The sequence below is a fragment of the Gymnodraco acuticeps genome, unplaced genomic scaffold (genome assembly GCF_902827175.1).
Source record: "Gymnodraco acuticeps unplaced genomic scaffold, fGymAcu1.1, whole genome shotgun sequence".
Taxonomy (NCBI): Eukaryota; Metazoa; Chordata; class Actinopteri; order Perciformes; family Bathydraconidae; genus Gymnodraco; species Gymnodraco acuticeps.
In genome coordinates this window covers 1,342,761-1,363,976 of record NW_022991628.1, presented here as the reverse complement: position 1 = coordinate 1,363,976, position 21,216 = coordinate 1,342,761, and the positions used below count along the sequence as shown (strand labels likewise).

At 44.6% G+C, this 21,216-nt stretch overlaps 1 protein-coding gene across 1 annotated transcript in view; it reads left to right on the top strand.

The window, feature by feature from the left end:
• Positions 1 to 21,216, top strand: part of sh2d3ca (SH2 domain containing 3Ca) — a 60,477-nt gene continuing 39,261 nt past the window's right edge. Inside the window, exons 1-4 of the mRNA XM_034198098.1 lie at positions 1 to 184; positions 962 to 1,246; positions 1,810 to 2,254; positions 5,450 to 5,489. Of these exons, the coding sequence (XP_034053989.1) occupies positions 166 to 184; positions 962 to 1,246; positions 1,810 to 2,254; positions 5,450 to 5,489 (789 nt within the window). The 5' untranslated portion in view covers positions 1 to 165. The remainder of the gene's footprint in view (positions 185 to 961; positions 1,247 to 1,809; positions 2,255 to 5,449; positions 5,490 to 21,216) is intronic.

The following is a 21,216-nucleotide window of genomic DNA, read 5'->3' as shown; positions in this document are numbered from 1 at the left end:
CACGCCTCTGTGAGCAGTAACTCACCCACAGAGAGGAACTGTGGTTCATACCAAAGTTTCTCCACCTTAACACAGCTTATCCTCCCCAGCTCTACTTGGTGTTCAGTTCCTCTCAGATAATCCATCTGTCAGCCAGCTGCAGCTGAGCCACACTGCAGCCACAACATGAGCCTACGGAAACTCAGTGAGTACTGTGTGTGTGTGTGTGTGTGTGTGTGTGTGTGTGTGTGTGTGTGTGTGTGTGTGTGTGTGTGTGTGTGTGTGTGTGTGTGTGTGTGTGTGTGTGTGTGTGTGTGTGTGTGTGTGTAGAGCAGCTGCACTTCATGTGTTTACATATATAGTAAAGCATTAACTGCCATGTTAGTTTTAAAACAATGTGGTGATAATTATGACATCCAAAAACACAGTTGCAGCTTCATTTCAATTCAGAAAAGAAGACGTACCACGATATTAAGAGATTTTATAGAGACGTGCTGTGTTTATTCTAATACATTTATATAGAAATATAATTGTTATTATAAACAGTATAGCTGCAAATGGTTGACTGCTTCTACATCTCATTTGTTGGGACACAATCAAGACACTTGCTCAGAAAGGGGTATTTTGCAGTAACAATTCATTTGAAGCTGAATTTGTTGATGTTGGCCACTTCAGGGCAGCAGAACAAACTGAAAACACAACATCTGTAGGTTTATGTTACTATTTGTGGATCTGTTTTAGTCTTTAACAACTTGATAAAATATAACTAACTCTTAATGTACTCTTAACCAATATATAATAAGAGCTATGTGTTGGTTCAACACCAGACATTTCATAATAGTGATTTGATGTAATATAAATGTCAAATTATTATTGTACAGCTGTAATCCAACCAGCTTCTTTAACTTCTCTATCCCCATCAAACACGTCACAGTTACCACATTCTGAGCATGTCTTATTTTCTGACTGTTCCACCCTCAAGGTTCCAAGTGGTTTGGTAGCCTCACCAACCTCACATTTCGTCGCTCCACTGAGAAATCAGACTCCAAGTCCTCTTCAAAGTCTGAATCAGGAATTGTGCCTGAAGATGGCACGAACTGTGGTGGCGTCACCGAGGCGACCCTTGCTCCAGTGGTTGAGACCACCATGGATGACATGGATGCCATGCGTCCTCGCACCTCCAGCTACATCCGCTCTAGTGAGGACTACTCTCACATGGGCACCTTGCCACGGCTACTCATGAAGAGAAGAAGCAAGAATAATAAAGGTAAAGCTTCAGAAGTTAGGAACAACACTTTTGTGATATCTATTAAAGGTCCCCTATTATACTCTTTTTCATCAATATATTATAGGTCTCAGATATATACAAAACATGTCTCTGAAGTGTTTGGCTCTATACCAAACAGATCGTGCATTGTAGCATCCCATAATCCCCTCTGTATCAGCCCTGTTCCAAAAGTGCTGATTCTGGGTCTGTTACTTTTGATGAAAATAAGGAGCCACTCCCCACGCCGCTCTGCTCTAGGAGGAGATTCAGGTGATAAGGTTGGCGGGGGTTACCTTGGTTGGTGATTGGCTAATGGTTACACAAGCCAAAAAAATCTTATGACATCACAAAGTGGCCAAAATATGATCAGCTCATTTTCAGACAGGTTTTTATATAAATGGATCAGGACACAACGTGAGGGGGTCTTTGTTCCTGAAACTTTCAGAATCTCTTTACACAGAGTGTATGTATAAAATGCATGAAAAAGTGGATTTTCCATAATAGGTCACCTTTAAGCTAAACAAATCTTTATGTTTATTTTTGATGTTCCTGCCTCTTTGTAGGAGGCCCCAACGGCAATAAGAAGAGTAAAGACAAGACAAGCATCAGCAGAAGTCAAAGCCAGCGACCTGTAGGGTCCCAAGAGTGGGCCCCCCTGAGGCTCAAATGTCCCTTACCCACAGTGGCTGATGTAGAGCTTGGGAAATCCTTTCTCACTGATCCCAAGACCCAGCCTGAACCTGCAGGGGAAACTGATGTTGTCACAAACACCCAAAACACCGACCATGGCCCTGTAGCTGCCATGCCGCCATCTAGTGGCTCAAGTGCCGCACCCAAACCAGAGGCTTGTGACGAGCAGTGCATCACCCAGACAGGTGTGGACATGAATCCAGAGGATGGGTTGGAGCCTCAGGCTGTGTCTGAACCAAAGCAGGAGGCAGAGAGCACAGAGCTGACAGGAGGAGGCGACAAAGGAAAAGGAAATCCAGACTCTGACAGCGTTTACTGGTGATTTTCATTATTTTTCCTGTTGGATTTAAACAGTATATTTTTCATCCTTTTGAAAACTTATTGAAAGAGAAAAACGAACTTGTTCAGGAAGAGGGGACAATGCCATTCATTAAAGGGCCGGGTGTATAACATGTTGACCCAGATTTGGGTGGTACGAATTGTTATTAACACTAAGCAAAGGTCATAAAGTTCATAAAGGACAACAGATCGGCCCATTAAAAATAAATGTGTTAACATCAAGTGACGACTAAAGAGTACCAAAAAAGTATTTCCAAGTATTTTTATTTATTGGAAAATATTACACATGATTCTCTGTCCACTAAATTGGACAAAAACACACCGCTCCTAATATACCAACCTCATTATTAACTACAAATCGTATTTCATTTCATCTAGTTTGCCGTTGTGGTAATTAAAACAACACTTTGTTGAGATTACTTGAATTATTCGAGTAATGGATAGTGTAGTGTATTTATAGTACTTATTTATATACAACTCAAGAGCTTGCAATTGACACCACACCACACTTGCCTAGTGTGAAAATATATTATATTCCTTAGCTTAGGTAGCCTTATTTATTTATTCAAATAAACACACAGTAAATGTTGGCCTTGGTATAATCCAGGACTGAATAACTGTACACATACAGTGAAGACACGTTGGGTCAATATAGGGAACAGAAGCGCAGTTTTGCCCCTGGCCCTGGAAAAGGTTAATCCGTCCATGCTCCATGTTAACCAGGGGGCGTAAAATGATTTAACTGTGCGTGGAGACACCGGGAAGTTGGCTGCTTCACAGAGTGCTGACTTTACTGTGTGGACACAACTTGCCTCGAGCGATGGGTGTGAGCTGAGACGATAACAGGATTCATTACTTGACTTTTTCACAGGCAGCAGGTGATATCGATCACTTTCATTGATCAGATGCTGGCGTAAAGCTGGCGCACTGTTGGTTTCTTTTATGTTTTCTTATATTTTGCATTGATTTGTGTGTTTCCTCACAGGAGACCGAGGTCATTTTGTGCGTTAATTGTGTGCGTTACATAATGTGTGGATAAAGGATAATGGATAAAGTGGATTAATCAACACATTTAGAGTTTTAGGGGAACATGTTGTTTAACTCCTCCTCCCGATTGCATCTTCTCCTCGCTACTTTCTCATGAGATGTCTCACTGCTGACAATATTCCATGCGTGATAACGGAGTGCGTGTATCGTGTTACAGTAGGATGTTGCGGTGTGTGTGCACGCGTGGGTATGCGCATGTGCGAGCGTGTAGCATCAGCCCATTAGTTCAGCACAGGGACCGTGGGAAATATGGCTTTATGGTAGGTTCACTATGGCCACTTCAAAGAGCTCTCTGTCTCCTCAGCCCTAAATCACAGGCACTTCACTCAGCCTGACTGTCCATTTCCCTCTCCTGCTCTTATTCTGTCCAAAGTGCAGCTCTTCATACTTTGTCTGGCTTTGCCTTATGGAAAACAAAGTTCACTTCTCAGTCAGTGGTGGTGCTGCTGGTAAGATTTGTCTTTGAAGTGAAATGCTGTCATGGTGTGTTAGTCGGTTTTTAGCTGGCATGATTATATATTTAGTTCTTTATTTGTTGGGCACTAATTTAAGAAGGGGGCCCTCAGCTAGATTGATGTTTAACTAAAGGTAAAAACGAGTTGATTTACAGTAAATCTCTGGCTTTACCATCTCAACTGTGATGCTCTTTTTCGTTGTTATACTGTATGACAACTAAATATAGTTTAGTGGTGGACTGTTAGGTCAGATGAAAGAGTTTCAATATGAGCATATGTTCTGTAACATAATACACGAAAAACGTAACTACAAGGTAACATAGTTTATGTTAACTTGTAGTTAAGTTTTTCATTAACTTGTGACATTTTAGAGACACAACAATTACCTGATCCATTAATAAAGATAACATGCAGATAAGTGTAGCCCCAAGCAAAGCCAATTTCAAATCAATTTTAATTATATAGCCCACGATAACATGTTTCTCTCAGAGCTTTACAGTGTGTACAACCTATGACAGCCTCTGTTCTCACATCCTTGAGTCAGATGCTGTTGCTGTTTGTACAGAGTAGAAGTAGTAGTAACAAATAAAAGTCAAACTTTATATCACGTGTAATAATTTAAAGTCAAAGTACAAGGGTTTCATACAGCAACTTAAGTTTACTGCTCTATTTGAGGTTGTTGCAACACATTGACTATTGCCTGCAGACACTTTGCATCGTTGCCAAGCTTTCTGTATTGTGTTTTGAGAAGTTATTAAGAGATTGAATAAAGATCGCTTTTACTGCAGTCATAAAACAACTGTGAGGGGTTCTGCATAAGATAAATGGTGTTTATTATAAATCTATTGTAGTGCTCGATGGCCTTCTTGCTATCTCGGTCTGCTGTTTTTATAGCCTGATGTATGATTGGTATGTTTTTCTATTTACATCTCAGTCACATTCTTGTCTGGATAAATGCTGATGTTATCAGTGAAAATGATGGAGGGCAAATATTTCCCACTGTACAACCATTTTTCAAAAATGTAATCTCAGGGGCAGTTTGGTGAGGGAATATTAGCTCCTCTGTCGTGGGACCTATTAACATTCCCCTGGATGAGGCCCTTTGATCTGGCCTCTCTGTGGTCATGTGTAACACAGCTTCGCTCGGGGGCCCTATGAGACCCATCATGCAAATTGGAAACTGCGGCGATTGATCCCGAAACTTGTCTGCGAGTGTAATTGCCCCTTTAGCTCTCCCTCGCTCTGTATCACAAAGTACCAACAGTAGGACTCCCAGGGCTCCGGCGCAGCGGGGGTTTTGACACATGATCCGGATACATCATGAGTGTAAAAGTTTGAGTTATGGTGCCTGGGAGATTTGAGAGGCCAGCTCCATATTTGGCAACTTTAGCTGCTCAGTGGCGTTTGTTATCTATCCATTTTCGCATAAATCTGGCCTGCAACAACATGCAACTCAGTGGAGAGGCCGCTGCAGAGGAGGGGCATGGGAATACAGCCGTGTTTTATGTCTGTAGTAACATTCACCTGTTACCAGACCAGATCAAACACATAACTGTGTGCACATGTGTGTTGATACACATGTTCACACAATTCAACAGGGGTTTACAGCCTTTTTCCTGTTATTACACTGGCTAACATTTCCTCTCTTTCATCTTTTCTCCCATTTCTTCAGTCTCATGGAGCCAGCAGAGAGCCAGGGGGAATATGTGCAGGTAAGTCTGCTTCCAGGAGTGTGTGTGTGTGTGTGTGTGTGTGTGTGTGTGTGTGTGTGTGTGTGTGTGTGTGTGTGTGTGTGTGTGTGTGTGTGTGTGTGTGTCCTCTGGCACACACACTGTCCTCAACTGTCTGTGTCTATGTACTTGAATTATAATTCTGCAGATGAATGTGCTCTTGTATGTGTGTGTTTGCATGTAAATGAACAGCTCGCTCCTTTACAAAAGCATTTTGTCCTTTTATTTATTTTAATTCACTTTCAGTCACACACACACACACACACACACACACACACACACACACACACACACACACACACACACACACACACACACACACACACACACACACACACACACACACACACACACACACACACACACACACACACACACACACACACGTCATGCCTGGGATGGCAGGAGCTTCAAGTTTTAGTCTTCAGCCTTTACATCAGCAGTTTAGTTTTCTCCTCTCCACCCTATTATTGAATTAGATTTCTTAATGTGAGCTCTCAGATGTAATTGTGGCTGATTATTAGCCCTTTAGTCTTCAACAGTTGTGCTCATTTCAGCGGGCTCACTCTGAATTTAACCTGATTCAGTCTGCCATTTAGCTAATTGAATTTGGAGTGAATCAGTGCTAATGTCAGCACTGTCAACAGCTAGTGAGCAGTATGAGCTGCTGCCAGCAGGGGGGGCCACACACTGGAGTTTTGATCTCCTTTACATAGATCAGAGTGTGTGAGGATGTTTCATGACCTTGGAGATGGATGATAGGCCTTCATGCATTCTGTATACCACAAACACGCATTGATACAGATATTGGATTTTCAACTGAGAGCAAAAGTGGAAAGAAAGAGACCCGAAATGAAGCTCAAGGAAGAAAAAAGAGAGGAGGAGAAGTGCACTGTTGAGCTCCTGAGATGAGTTGTCCTATTGATTATCCATCAAAGGTGCGGTGAAAGCCTTCTCATATGACCCTGACCTGTATTCCTTTTGTAAAACAAATACATGCAACTTCCCCTGACCACAACACTTCGACTTAAATCCCCCCACACTGCCTGCCCTGTTAGAAGTTGTGTTTAAGAAAGCACAACATAATAACAAATGTACAATTCTGTCAGATCTTTACTATGCTTAGGGTGTCTAAACTATGTTTGGGAAGGCTGAGTGAATGGTAGTAAACAATGAGTCATATTACTTTAGTTATCAAAAGAAGAGCATATGGAATGGCTTAAAGGTGTGTGATTTAGTGAGAGTGTTTGGGGAAATTACACAATTCTTCCAACTTTCCTAGTGTAAATAAATAAATGCTGTAGTACAGACATTGTTTATGTATTTGTGTATGTATTTGATGTAGTCTGAAGATATGTGAATCAGCAATATCAGACTGTCTTGTTGGGTGTTTATTGGACCAGGGATATTTTGTATCAGGCTCTCATAAATGAGAATATAGCTTGTTTTACTGCTGCATTTATGAACATAACTGTTGTAAACTAAACAGCAAACATTTCTAAAATATGTTAGAGGCGCTATTGTTAGTGTAGCCAAATGGCAAGCCTTCCAGATCCTGACACATCTAATTTTGTCATCAATTTGCTAAGAGGCTTTAACTACTTTCTCCAAAATACTCTCGCTGCTCTTTTCCACCTGAAGATTTATGTTTAAAGGTCCCCTATTATATTGTCTTTCATCAATATATTATAGGTCTCAGATATATACAAAACATGTCTCTGAACTGTTTGGCTCGAAACACCAAACAGATCATGCATTGTAGCATCCCATAATCCCCTCTGTTTCAGCCCTGTTTCAAAAGGGCTGATTCTCTGTCTTTTACTTTCGATGAAAATAAGGTACCACTCCCCACGCCCCTCTGCGATATATTTGGTTTAAAAAAACTCAATGGTCCTCTAGGAGGAGATTCAGGTGATAAGGTAGGGTGGGGGGGGGGTAATTCAAATAATAATTACGAAAAAAATGCAAAAAAAATTAGATCTTAAAATATATTTTAAGATCATGTTTAATCATCTGATTCGTCTGTACATTGCTGTTTTAGTCTGTGTTCTAATTAGTGTCTACAGTGTGCCGTTTTGAGCCATGTGGGTCAAGCCCCGATCTAGCCCCTCTCTCTCACTGTCTAAGTGAATGGGTGCTGTACTATGGTGCTGTATCATGCTGCTTCCCTGATGGCTTCCACAGGATTGTAGCTGACATCCTCATGGATTCATCTTCTTATTACAGACACATGCATTTCCTAACATTCGGTCTATATGCTGTAAAATGTATTATCTCTTCGATTTACACACGGCATCTATTGCACGTCTGTCCGTCCTGGGAGAGGGATCCCTCCTCTGTTGCTCTCCCTGAGGTTTCTCCCATTTTTTCCCCTTAAACTGTGGGTTTTCTCTGGAAGTTTTTCCTTGTATAGAGGGTGTTGTAGTGCTAGGAAAAGGGAGTCGGAGGCGGTGTATTAAGAACAGAGTTCTAATCTTTATTAGCCATTAATAACAGAGAGGTTATCACATCAACTGCTCTGCTTGATAAGCTAGCAGGAATGGAAGCTAACGCTACAGGTGTTCCCACTAAAGGGTCCGTGTGGCAACACAATACGAGAGGTGAATTATGTCCAATAACGTGTCACCACACAAGCCCCCCCCAGAATTCACGTGTAAACAAAATCCGTATGGCGGGGAGGAACAATCCGCCTGCCCCCACGAGACCTGCGCACCGGAGTCGGTACAGAGACCTCCGCCCGTGCGGCCCTTGACAGAGGAGGGACCGGAACAACAGGTCCACACTCCCTGACAGGAATCAAAGCCGGGGGTCGGCCCCGTCTCGGCGGCCGAGCCAGCACCACCGGCCGGTCCACGTGCAAGTGAGCAGCCTTCACCCGGTCAACCGAGACGTGCTCAGCCTTACCGCCCATGTCGACCACCAGGTGTTTTTCACCGTGTTCCAAAACCCGGAAAGGTCCATCGTAAGGGGGCTGCAGGGGGCCTCTGTGTGCGTCGTGACGAATGAAGACGTGCCCAGCCGAGCGTAGCTCCGCGGGAACTCGAGACCCTGGCGCACCGTGCTGAGTAGTCGGGACTGGAGCGAAAGCCTCCGCCGCGTCACACAGAAAAACTCGCTGGGCCGTGGCAGACCAGGGAGCTGATGCATTTGGGAGGAAATCCCCCAGAACTCTCAGCGGCTGACCGTAGACCATCTCCGCTGTAGAACACTGCAGATCTTCCTTAGGTGCGGTCCTCAGGCCCAGCATCACCCAGGGCAGCTTGTCGACTCAGTTACCGTCCGTAAGGCCGGCCTTGAGGGCCGCCTTCATGGAGCGATGGAAGCGCTCGCAGAGGCCGTTAGCCTGAGGGCGATAAGCGGTAGTCCTGTGCAGCTTAACCCCCAAACCGCCTGCCACAGCGTTCCAGAGCTCGGACGTGAACTGAGAGCCCCTGTCTGAGGAAATGTCTGACGGGGTGCCAAAACGACACACCCACGTTGCAAAGAAGGCCCGGGCAACGTCTGCGGCTGATGTCGAAACGAGCGAAACCGCCTCCGGCCAACGGGTCGTTCTGTCCACCATGGTGTGGAGGTAGGAAAACCCCTGAGAGGAAGGCAATGGACCAACCAGGTCAATGTTGACGTGATCAAACCTCCTCTCAGGCACCAGGAAACGCTCCAACAGGGCCTTCGTGTGGCGGTGCACCTTAGCGCGTTGACAAGCCATGCACTCCCTGGCCCAAGTCCTCACGTCCCTTTTCAGTCCTTGTCAAACGAACTTCGCCGCTACCAACGTACTGAAGGTTTAACGCCGGGGTGTGACAGGCCGTGCACAGCCTCGAACACAGGACGCCTCCAGCTGGCAGGGACGATAGGCCGCGCCAGGCCCGTAGAGACGTCACACAGGAGAGTAATGCCCGCGTCGCTGAACACCACGTCCTCCAAGCGCAGCCCCGCGCTCTCCACCTTCAGAGCCTGGACGCCGGGATCTGTGACCTGGTCCGCCACCATGCGAGTATAGTCCAGGCCCAACTGGACGGCACCGATGACGACCCTGGAGAGGCAATCAGCAACCAGGTTCGACTTGCCAGCCACGTGCTTAATGTCCGTAGTGAACTCCGATATATAGGACAGCTGCCGCTGCTAACGTGCCGACCAAGGCTCCGCCACTTTTGACATGGCGAAGGTGAGCGGCTTGTGGTCGACAAACGCCGTAAATTCACGGCCTTCCAGCATGAAACGGAAGTGCCGCACGGCCAAATAAAGTCCGAGGAGCTCCCGGTCAAAGGCGCTGTATTTGCGTTCTCTAGGCGTCAGCTCGCGGCTGAAAAAGGCGAGCTGCTGCCAAGCGCCCTCCACCCACTGCTCGTGCACTGCGCCGACCGCGTAGTCCGACGCGTCCGTGGTGATGGAGATGGGAGCCGTAGATGATGGGCAGGGCTCGACATTATAAATGGCCCGCTGGCCCGGAAGCACTATTTAGACACCCCGGGCCAGCATAACGTACTTTCCACTTGCCCGCTCGGGCCACTAAAAATATTGTTTAAAAAAAAATGTTTCCTGTGGTATTGGTATTTTGACTAGCTGTTTCGTTTATTAACGCTACAACATAGTGTTTCGTGAGTCGCTTGTCGTTGTTGGGTGAAAAGCAAACAGCTGTTTGCTGCGGAGCGCAGCGCGAGCTCCTTCACTACAGACTATCGCGCCACCTAACCATTCGCCAAAATGTTTTTAATACCAGCGGTAACCGGCCAAGCGCCGTGCAAAAAACAATCTTCAAATAAAAGAAAGTCACTGGAGGGGTTAAAGGAGAGTGACAGGGAGCATGAGAAGAAGAGGGAGAGAAAGTTTCAGCTTGATCGATGGAGTTGGCTTCTAGTGGTGCAGTGACGCGACCTAAACCCCTTTTATAATCTATCGATTCGATTTATGATTCGAAAATTATAAAAGTAGGGTAGACATGTGGAGATTATCCGGCTGAACAAAACGTGCATTTATCAAACAGATTTGTTTTCCACAGACCTTATTTCCAGCTATTTTCCAAAACCCTGTGGAGAAATCCCATTGCTTTTTGTCGAGGGAACCAGCAGCTTACTTCCTGGTTTTATGATGCGTCACTGGCTGCACCTCTCAATATGATGCCAATATAAACAATGTCTTCTGTCGGCTCTGTACATCAATGCCGACCTATGTTGACAAGTAAGTAAAGAGTAGAAAATAAAGGTATTGGCTATAGGGAAATGTCCCAGCAGTTTAGGATAATGAAGGATCTAATCTAATCTATAGCCATTACATTTCTAACTCCTAATGACAGGAAGGCAGAAAGTGCATTATACAAATAATAATACTCATAATAATAGCAGACATTTTTTAACAATGACCACAATATCATTATTTTAATAAACCAAATGTGAACAATTGAGGAAAATGAGGAAGAACTGATTGTTCAAATGTTGTAGTACAAGTAGTAATGTAGTTAGTGCATAAATTACTATTGCAACAAATGTGTTAATTTTCTTCATTATTAGTCGATTTTTTTTGGACGAATGCTCCGGGCCAGTGGTTACAATGGTGGGGCCAGTGACAATACAATTCCACCGGCCCGGTGTCTACCCCTGATGGGTGTGCCAGCAAAGCCGCCTGAGCCAACGCGGTCTTGACCTCAGCAAAAGCGCCGTCCGCCTCTGCTGTCCAGTCGATCTCCTGGACGGGGGTCTTGCCTTTCAACGCTTCATACAGCGGCCGCATGATGTGTGCGGCCCGGCCGATGAAACGGTGGTAGAAAGTCACCATCCCCAGAAACTCACGAAGCGACCGGGCTGTGAGTGGGCGAGGAAAAGCCGCAACAGCCTCCACCTTCGCTGGCAAAGGTGTCGCACCGCCCTTGGTGACGCGGTGCCCCAGGAAATCGATGTCCGACACCCCGAACTGGCACTTTGCAGGATTGATGATTAATCCGTGTTCGTTGAGCCGTGTGAAAAGGGCTCGGAGGTGGGACAGGTGCTCCTGCACTGAAGCGCTGGCGACGAGTATGTCGTCGAGGTAGACAAACACAAACGGCAGGTCCCGCAGCACCGAATCCATCAGGCGCTGGAACGTCTGAGCGGCATTCTTGAGTCCAAAAGGCATCCGCAGGAACTCAAAAAGTCCAAAAGGCGTTATCACTGCTGTCTTGGGAATGTCCAGGGGGTGCATGGGCACCTGGTGGTATCCACGCATCAGGTCCACCTTGGAAAACACCCCCATACCGGCCAGATGCGCCGAAAAATCCTGAATGTGCGGCACCGGATAGCGGTCAGGCGTAGTGGCGTCGTTGAGTCGGCGGTAATCCCCGCACGGGCGGAACCCGCCGTTCGGTTTGGGGAAGCCCAAGGACTGTCGGAGCGGCGGACAATGCCCAGGCGCTCCATGGTTGAGAACTCCGCCCTCGCCACAGCCCGCTTAGAAGGGTTCAACCGCCGGGCCCTGGCGTAGACAGGAGGCCCCCCGGTTGTGACGTGGTGTTCCACGCCATGCTTAGTGGTAAGCGCAGAGAAGGTGGGTAGCGACAGGTCTGGAAACTCGGCCAACAGTCTGAGAAACGTGTCTGCCCCTGACAGCGAGCCTGACAGCCAAGTGTGCACACGAGGGAAGAAAACGTTAAGGCATCAACCAAACGCCTATTCTTAACGTCCACTAAGAGTCCATGAGCACACAAAAAGTCCGCTCCGAGGAGGGGAAAAGAAATGTCCGCTGTCACGAAATCCCAGCTGAAACGCTGTCCTCCGATGCACAGACACATGTAGGCCTCACGCCGTACGTGCGAATGGGACCGCCGTTAGCCGTCGTCAATCGCGGTCCGTGCCCCCTCACTCGACGCTGGAACTACGCTCCGTTGAGCGCCCGTGTCACACAGAAACAGGCTCCCCGAAACGCTGTCGCTGACGAAGAGGAGCCTGCACGTGCCGCCGATGCTCAGAGCCACTACTGAGCGCCGGCCCCTCCGTTTCCCGGGGGTTTGTAGCTGCACGGAGCGATGCATCTCTTCGCCCTTGTCCCGAAACGTGCGTGGTAAACGCACTCTCCGGCGTCTCCACGCCGGCTCGCCACAGCCGTGTCCGGCCTCCGCCACGCTTTCTTGACTGCAGGTGGGCCGCTGAGCGTCGCGGCTAACGTCTCTGCACCGGGCTGTTGTGTAGCCAGGAAAAAACGATCCGCTTCCTCAGCCAAAGCACGGGGCTCCGTGACAGGCGTGTTGGCCAGCGCCGTCTGTACCCGGGGAGGCAAGTGACGCAGGAAAATCTCGGTGAATAAAATCCGGGGATCCTCCCCCCCTAGCAGATTTAGCATTTTCTCCATTAGCTGAGATGGCTTGCTGTCTCCTCGGCCTTGAATGTCAAGTAACTGGCGAGCCCTCTCCTTAGCAGATAAGCTAAATGTCTTAAGGAGAAGGGCCTTAATCGCCTCATATTTGCCATGATGTGGGGGGGCTGCGATGAATCCCACCAACCTGGACGACGCAGAGCTGCCCAGCGCTGCTACAACATGGTAGTATTTCAGGTCCCCGTCACGGACCTGTCGGCAGGCGAAGTGCGCCTCCACATGTGCGAACCATGCCTCCGCGGCGTGCTGCCAGAATTCCGGCAGCTTTACGAACACATCGCGTTCAGCCATGCTCGTTAATTTCCCGGAAACTTTCTCGGAAAAGTCGGGGTCACCAGTGTAGTGCCAGGAAAAGGGAGTCGGAGGCGGTGTATTAAGAACAGAGTTCTAATCTTTATTAGCCATTAATAACAGAGAGGTTATCACATCAACTGCTCTGCTTCATGAGTAGTTGATGTAGGAATGGAAGCTAACGCTACAGGTGTTCCCACTAAAGGGTCCGTGTGGCAACACAATACGAGAGGTGAATTATGTCCAATAACGTGTCACCACAGTGTCGTTTTTCTCATACTGATATTCTGAACAATCTGTGCTGTTGTATTTGCTGTAAAGTGTCTCTACTGCTATTTTTATTATATGTACAGCACTTTGGCTCGACCAAAAATCGTTTATAAATGTGCTATATAAATAAAACTTGATTTGATTTGATAAAAACTACATTGCGCATGCTCAGAGTAGTGGCAAAAAAAGTACCTACCAAACGTCATCTCATAATTCAGAGAGCTGATTGGCTGTAAGTACGTGTGCCGCGAAAATAGTAGTTGTTTGTGAAGAGGAGACGAGAGAGAGCAGCGTATAGCGATTCAAATCAGAACAATTGAAAGAAAATGAATGAAGTTGACCATCTACTTCAGCTTTGGTAATTTTATTTTATGTCATACCTTTTGTTGGTCTTCTGTGTTTTGCCTATAGGCTATTGCTCTGCTGGATCGATTGATATTGTGATATTGTGACCCTCCCTCTCTATCGGAACCATGGATAGCCTACAGCTATTTGTTTACGTGTTTAAAAAAGCACCAGAAGCTTATATATATACATCTAAGTTGTTCGTGCCCCTCCACTTTTGTACATATAAGAACGCCACTGATCAGGAGAAAAAGTGAGTGAATCTCTTTACACAGAGGGGACACATGTTTATGTATAAAATACATGAAAAAGAGGATTTTGCATAATAGGTGACCTTTAAAGTGTATACATTTGTTATGAGGATGTTGGTGATGTGGTGTTTACTTCAGGGGAGTTGACCTACGGCAAGGCAAGGCAAGTTTATTTATATAGCACTTTTCAACACAAGGCAATTCAAAGTGCTTTACAAAAAATGAAAGAGATTAAGAAAATGGCATTTAAGATCATTCATTAAAAAGAAAAGCTAATAAAATAAACATTAAAAGAAAAAATACATGGATAAAAGTTACAGTGCAGTCTAAGATATGAATAGTTCAATTAAAAGCAGCGACAAAAAGAAAAGTCTTCAGCCTGGATTTAAAAGTAGTCAGAGTTGCAGCTGACCTGCAGGTTTCTGGGAGTTTGTTCCAGATATTTGGAGCATAATAACTGAACGCTGCTTTACCATGTTTAGTTCTGACTCTGGGGACAGAAAGCTGACCAGTCCCTGAAGACCTGAGAGATCTGGATGGTTCATAATTTTGCAGGAGGTCAGAAATGTATTTTGGGCCTAAACCATTCAGTGCTTTATAAACCAGCAGCAGTATTTTGAAATCTATTCTTTGACACACAGGAAGCCAGTGTAAAGACTTCAGAACAGGAGTGATGTGATCCACTTTCTTAGTGTTAGTGAGGACTCGAGCAGCGGCGTTCTGAATCAGCTGCAGCTTCCTAATAGATTTTTTAGTGAGACCTGTGAAGACACCATTGCAGTAGTCGAGTCTACTGAAGATAAAAGCTGTGACATTAGTCTTTTAATCCTAGATATATTCTTTAGGTGATAGTAGGCTGATTTAGTAACAGTTTTAATGTGACTGTTGAAACTCAGGTCAGAGTCCATGACTACACCTAGATTTCTGGCTTTATCTGTTTTGAACATTGCAGGCTGAAGCTCAGCGCTAACTTTTATACGTTCTGACTTAGCTCCAAAAACCATTACCTCAGTTTTATCTTTGTTTAATTGGAGAAAGTTCTGACACATCCAGTCATTGATTTGTTCAATGCACTTACTCAGTGTTTGAATTGGAGCATAGTCTCCTGGTGAAATTGTTACGTAAATTTGTGTGTCATCTGCATAGCTATGGTAACTTATTTTGTTGCTCTTCATTATCTGAGCCAGTGGTAGCATGTAGATGTTAAAGAGAAGAAGCCCCAAGATGGAGCCTTGAGGAACCCCACATGTCATATTTGTCAACTCAGATGTGTATTTACCTATAGAAACAAAGTTGTTTCTGTCCTTTAAGTAGGATTCAAACCAATTTAGAACTGTTTCCGAAAGTCCCACCCAGTTTTCCAGTCGGTCTAGTAATATGCTGTGGTCAACAGTGTCAAACGCAGCACTGAGATCTAATAATACTAACACTGAAGTTCTGCCACTGTCTGTGTTTAAGTGGATGTCATTGAAGACCTTTACAAGAGCAGTCTCAGTGCTGTGGTTTGGACGAAAGCCTGACTGGAACACATCAAAACAGTTATTTAAATGCAAGAAATTACTCAACTGTTGAAAAACAACTTTTTCAATGATTTTACCTAGAAATGGGAGGTTTGATATGGGCCTGTAATTGTTCATTACTGAAGCATCTAGATTATTCTTTTTTAAGAGCGGTTTAATGACTGCAGTTTTCAGGGCCTGTGGAAAAATACCTGAGTGAAGAGATTTGTTTACTATATGAAGTAGATCTGAGGCCATGCAAGGCAAAACATCTTTGAAAAAAATCCTGTTGGAATAATATCAAGGCAGCAGGAGGAGGATTTCAGAAGTTGAATAATGTCCTCTAGGTTTTTATCATTAATCTGATGGAATTGTGTCATGATGTCTGAATTGATGTTAAGTGGAGATAGGGACAACACATTTGCACATTTTGACCTACCTTTGCTATAAAACACTGTGAGACAACCTGCACTATAGGACTGGACAGGACGCCCATGTAGTTATACTGATACACTTCTCTCACACTGACATACAAAACATATTGCTGACTTCTGCTTGGTTTGAAAGTGTTTCAATTTTAAATAAGCTCAACATAGGACGGCTTTAAATGACCTCATTGCGATTTTAAAGAAATAAGTCATGTGGGATCAGCCTTTTTCAAATCCTTATGCCTGTTTTGTCACCTATTTCTTGTTCTTGTCCTGCTCTGAAACACAGTGAAACAGCCCCCCCCCCTCCCTGAAAGCTGCTAGCAGTCTCTCCATCTCCTTCCATTTCCCTGAAACATTTATGACAGCTGATGTTTAAATCAGTAGTTGGCCTCAGTGTTCCCTGTTAGAGTGGGAAACACCAGGCCAATGACTCTCCCTCACATTAGTCACATGTGTCCTCTAATCTACTCTCACACACAGGTGACATCACACATACAAAAAGAGATACAGTGACACAGAAAGACAGATCTGATCTATGTATGCTCAAAGAAAATAAGCAATCAGTGAGAAAAGCCCACTTTATTCATCTTTTAGGCTTTATCATAAAATATCCATCATCATTAATTTTTCATGTGGAGGCACGGCTGGTCAAGCAATATCTTCTGTTTTCATTTTTACTTTGGGTGAAAGATGTAAAAGGCAGTTTTAAAATAGCTGAGGTTTGTACAAAGAAAACACTCCTGACCATAATGTGTCATGAAGTAAGTTGTTCTGTCTCAGCTTGTTTTCAAATACTGTGTATACGCGTGGCTTTATGACTGTGTGCGTTTGTTTTTGCCTGCAGCCCAGCCCTGCTTTGTCTCCCCTCCTATTTAGTGGTTTGGTGCTACTTTGACAGAGCAGCAGGGGGGAGGTGGAACAATTTGGATCATATGAGGTTTATTAACATACGCCTGGTACACTGGTGCTCTAAAAAAAAATGAAGGGGCTCAGCTGTGTGTAACTGCATGTTTGATTATGCGAATGGTTTGAATTTCCAAAATATGTATGAATCTGTGCTGCCTGATTACATTTAGGCAGTGCCGTGTGTGTGTGTGTGTGTGTGTGTGTTGGTGTGGTGTGTGTGTGTGTGTGTGTGTGTGTGTGTGGTGTGTGTGTGTGTGTTGTGTGTGTGTGTTGTGTGTGTGTGTGTGTGTGTGTGTGTGTGTGTGTGTGTGTGTGTGTGTGTGTGTGAATTAATGTGGCGCCTCTGTATTATGGGAGGGGTGTGAACTGTCAGGGTTGGCCTCGGTAAACACAAGCCCTGGAAAGTCTCCAGTTACTGTTCCTTCACGTTGAGATAGACAGAGAGACAAAGACAAAGAAATACAGACAAAAACAAATCGTTAAACAAACTTGTGTCTGCATTTTTTGAAATATTTGCCTTAATCAGTCAATGTAGGTCACCAATGACAACACGTGACAATGTACAAGTGTGGCATATACTATCTATAGCATTTGACAAAATAACAAAAAACACCTTTAAAATGTTATACTCTACAATATCCTTTACTCATTGACAGTTTGGTGAAACCCCCATCACTATGTTGAGAGTGATAACATATGTTTTCAATGCCTATTACACATTTGTCAGTGTGTTGCAGCTGACCATCAATTCAAAACAATAATGACATCTGCTAATTAACACATCAACCTCATGGTGGCCCCAAGGAAAAGTGAGGGAATCATCAAATGTAGTGCGCCTCATCCTCTGGGGACAATGAATGTCTGTTCAAATGTTGGCGCATGAATCTACTGATGTAGATGTAGATCATTTGGATGTTAAGAGGAAACTTGCCCTGCCGAAGGATTCATCCTTTAGGCACCCATTGTTACTTGTGGCATATTTATGACATGTATCCAAGAGTCGTTCATATTCAGGCAGGACTAAAATGCTGACTCTGCAAGCACTCTTTGTTAAGTGGTTATCAACCTTAAATGGCTCACCGTCTAACTGCCTTATTAATTATGATATACAGTACAGTGGTGGCTGCTTGATCTCCTGTTACTTCAGTCATAAAACACTGAAAGAATATGTGATGCTGTAAAGTCTAAAGAGTTCTACAAACCACATGCAAAAATCAGGAAAAATGAACACCTGAGAGTCCAAGAAAAATAAATTGCAGATCTTTCCCGCAAGGCTATGCTATCTTTAGTGTTTCTGTTATTTTGTCCAACCCCTTCAAGGTCAGCATACCCATGCAACTGAGCAGTACTAGAGGCAGAGAATAATGGCACATTGATCTTTTTAAAACATATTACACACCGCTTTATTCATGCTCAAAATGTGTCTCGTTGCTACAGCAACACTTTTGTGTAAGGCTAATTTGTTTTAATGCGATTAAAGCAGGACAGCTGATTTTTTAATTGTGCTATTTCACACCTAAATTCATTTTTTTTTACTCGTCTGCGAGGACGTCGGAGTGTTTTCCAGCGGGCCTTTTTCTCTCACCGCATCATTATCGCAACTCCCTTTGAAACGCTATCTGTTGGTTCGATACGGATTAACCAGTCGGTCCCCCCTGTGAAAACACACTGATGACAATCAGAAACACACACAGATCATTAGCCGTACTCTGCTAACCCCCAACGGAGCCTGGCCTTTGTTTTTACAGACGCACGTGTGCACACATAAAGATATGTGTGCACACCTAATCTTGAGCTGCCCTCGGAGTGTGTCTTTTCATCTCTCACACACATGCACACATATACACACACTCTCTCAATGTGTGTTCTTTCTCTTTCTATCTCTGAGCGCCTCTCCCACACACACATACACACTCCTTTCATTAGTGGGACGCTTGCAGGCACTTGCAGGGATTCTCCATTGTGCTCCCTATCAGCCTGCGGGATGGGGCTCACTAATTAATATATAACTGAAGACCGCCTCCAAGCAGGGGAGGAGATATAGAGATAGTGGAAGGATGAGGGATGGCCACGGAGGAGAAGGGGAAGGACAGGGATCGGAGAGCGGAGGAGTCTGGAAGGAGGAGGTTAGGACAAGTGATGAGAGGCCCGGATAAGGAGGAGGGAGAGGTGAGGGGGGGAGCAGGGTGATAAGAAGGGTTGGATTAAATAGAGCATAGAGAGAATGAGCACAGGGAATGCTGAAAAGAGAAAGGCAAAGAAAGTGATAAATGGTGGACCTGTGAAGACGTTTCCTGACAGACAGACAGACAGACTTGTTGTGGATGCAGAGAATGAAAGGAAGTTAGATAAAAGGATTAAAACGAAGCAAAAGTGGTGAGAATGAAGTGAGGAAAGAAAAAGAACAAGACAGTCGATTCAGGGTAATGAAGTGAGAATGAGACTCTCTTTAATCTTCCCAAAGGAACAAAATGAGGCGAAGTCACCATTTTTCTTTGAACCTGTGTGTGGAGCGTTCAGTCTATTAGATTTAAAACCTCGTAAAAGATGTGGAGAAGCGAAGGATCGAGCTTGATGACATGCCTATACATTGTTACATTTATCTCCATAATGAAACATGTAACTATAAATCTTGAATACATTGGGGATTTTTTACTTTCTTATGTTATCTGTTATAGTATTGTATGGGACTTTGGACTGGTTGATGGCAGTATGGGATAACATTACATTATATTACATTACAAGTGTTGTGGCATTCCATTATCAGTTGAATTGCGTCTGATTCGGACAGTTGTAAATCGTGAATCATCCATTTATGTCTTAAAGAGGCTCATATCATTTTATTTCAGTACATTCAGTCACTTGTCAGCTCAATTCAAGACAAAGTTCTTCCAAAAGTAAGTAAAAAGAGCAAGTTACTGCTGCACCAGGACTGTCAATTTGCCCTTGGGGTGTTATATCATATCATCTTTTTCTCTCTATCAACCATTTCCAGAGCAAACGGTATGACTCAGTTGAAGGGAATCTGTTGCGTTGCTTTAATGTCACATCTCCCCGCAGCAGCATTTGATGTTTGACTTAACCTAATACCTCTGAGATTGTGGAAACATGAGAGAAAGGAAAACAAAACAATGAAAGGATGTGCTCATTTCTAGCCGGATATGTTCCACTTGTGCAAATCAAAATACTTCTTAGGAGGTCCAATCTAAGACATATGTTTTTATAAAAGTCTAATTTAGTGGAGTGGCTTTTAGCTAATGGATCTTACAGAGCAATGCATTTTCATTATGGCCAGTCGGAGAGGGAATTACATCCCTAACATTGCCAATTGTAATACTAAACTCCCAGCTGTAGCAGACCATACATGCTTTAAACTCTGCATCCATCATATTGTCACATGCGTTTTGGTTTGCGTGTGTGCGGCACAGCAGCCAGATGTAACATGCTGTATGTTGTGATTGTCTTGCCGTGGTATACTGAGGATTGAGGAAAGGAAAGCACAGGACTCCTCTTATGAGATTATTTGTGTCCCCTGCTGTGGTAATCTGTCTAATCCAGCACTGGATGCTTTGAGATTACATTAAGAGGAGTCGCTGCAGTTAACTTCTCCATCCCGTGTCTTGTAGCTCCTCATCTATCGGCCTTTTCTCCCTGCCTGTGACCCACTAGCATGCATTCAATAGGCAGCTTAGTGAATTGATTGTTTGTGTGGAGCAGAGATGACCTTAATGACAAAGTTAAACAAACAGACAGTATTTTTCATCACCTGGTATATGTTGCATAGTCCTCTTCCTCCTGGCTATGTCCCTCTCTTGCGTTGTGTTTCTCTGCAGTGGTGCAGACCCAACTAAATGCAGTGTCAGAATTGTGGATGCTGTCAAGTGCTCGCGCAGTGTTGCCATGGTGAGGCGTCCTCAATGATGTCACTCACTCAGGCCTCTGGAGACAGAGCCCCACCCCTCCCGACATCTCCGTGCTTGTGTGTGTGTGTGTGTGTGTGTGCGTGTGTGTGTGTGTGTGTGTGTGTGTGTGTGTGTGTGTGTGTGAAATGGGCCGGTGAAAATCACACTGTGTTATCCTTGAAACACCTGCCTGTGTGTTTCAGCCTATAATGAGCTGTCTAGCTGCAGTCTGCATGGCCTTTTTAGAGACACATCATTATATTCACACACACTCACACACAGACACTCTAGTTCTTTCTCAAACACACACACATATAAGGATAACAACGTCTATCAACATTATTTCACACCGGGAACCAAACGCTCCTTGGCTCCTTCCTTCTCTACTATATGAAGTGTTGTGTGTGTGTCGATATGTAGGTGGAATAAAATGTGTGAATTTGCATTTAAGCATGTGTGTGTGTATGGTAGGA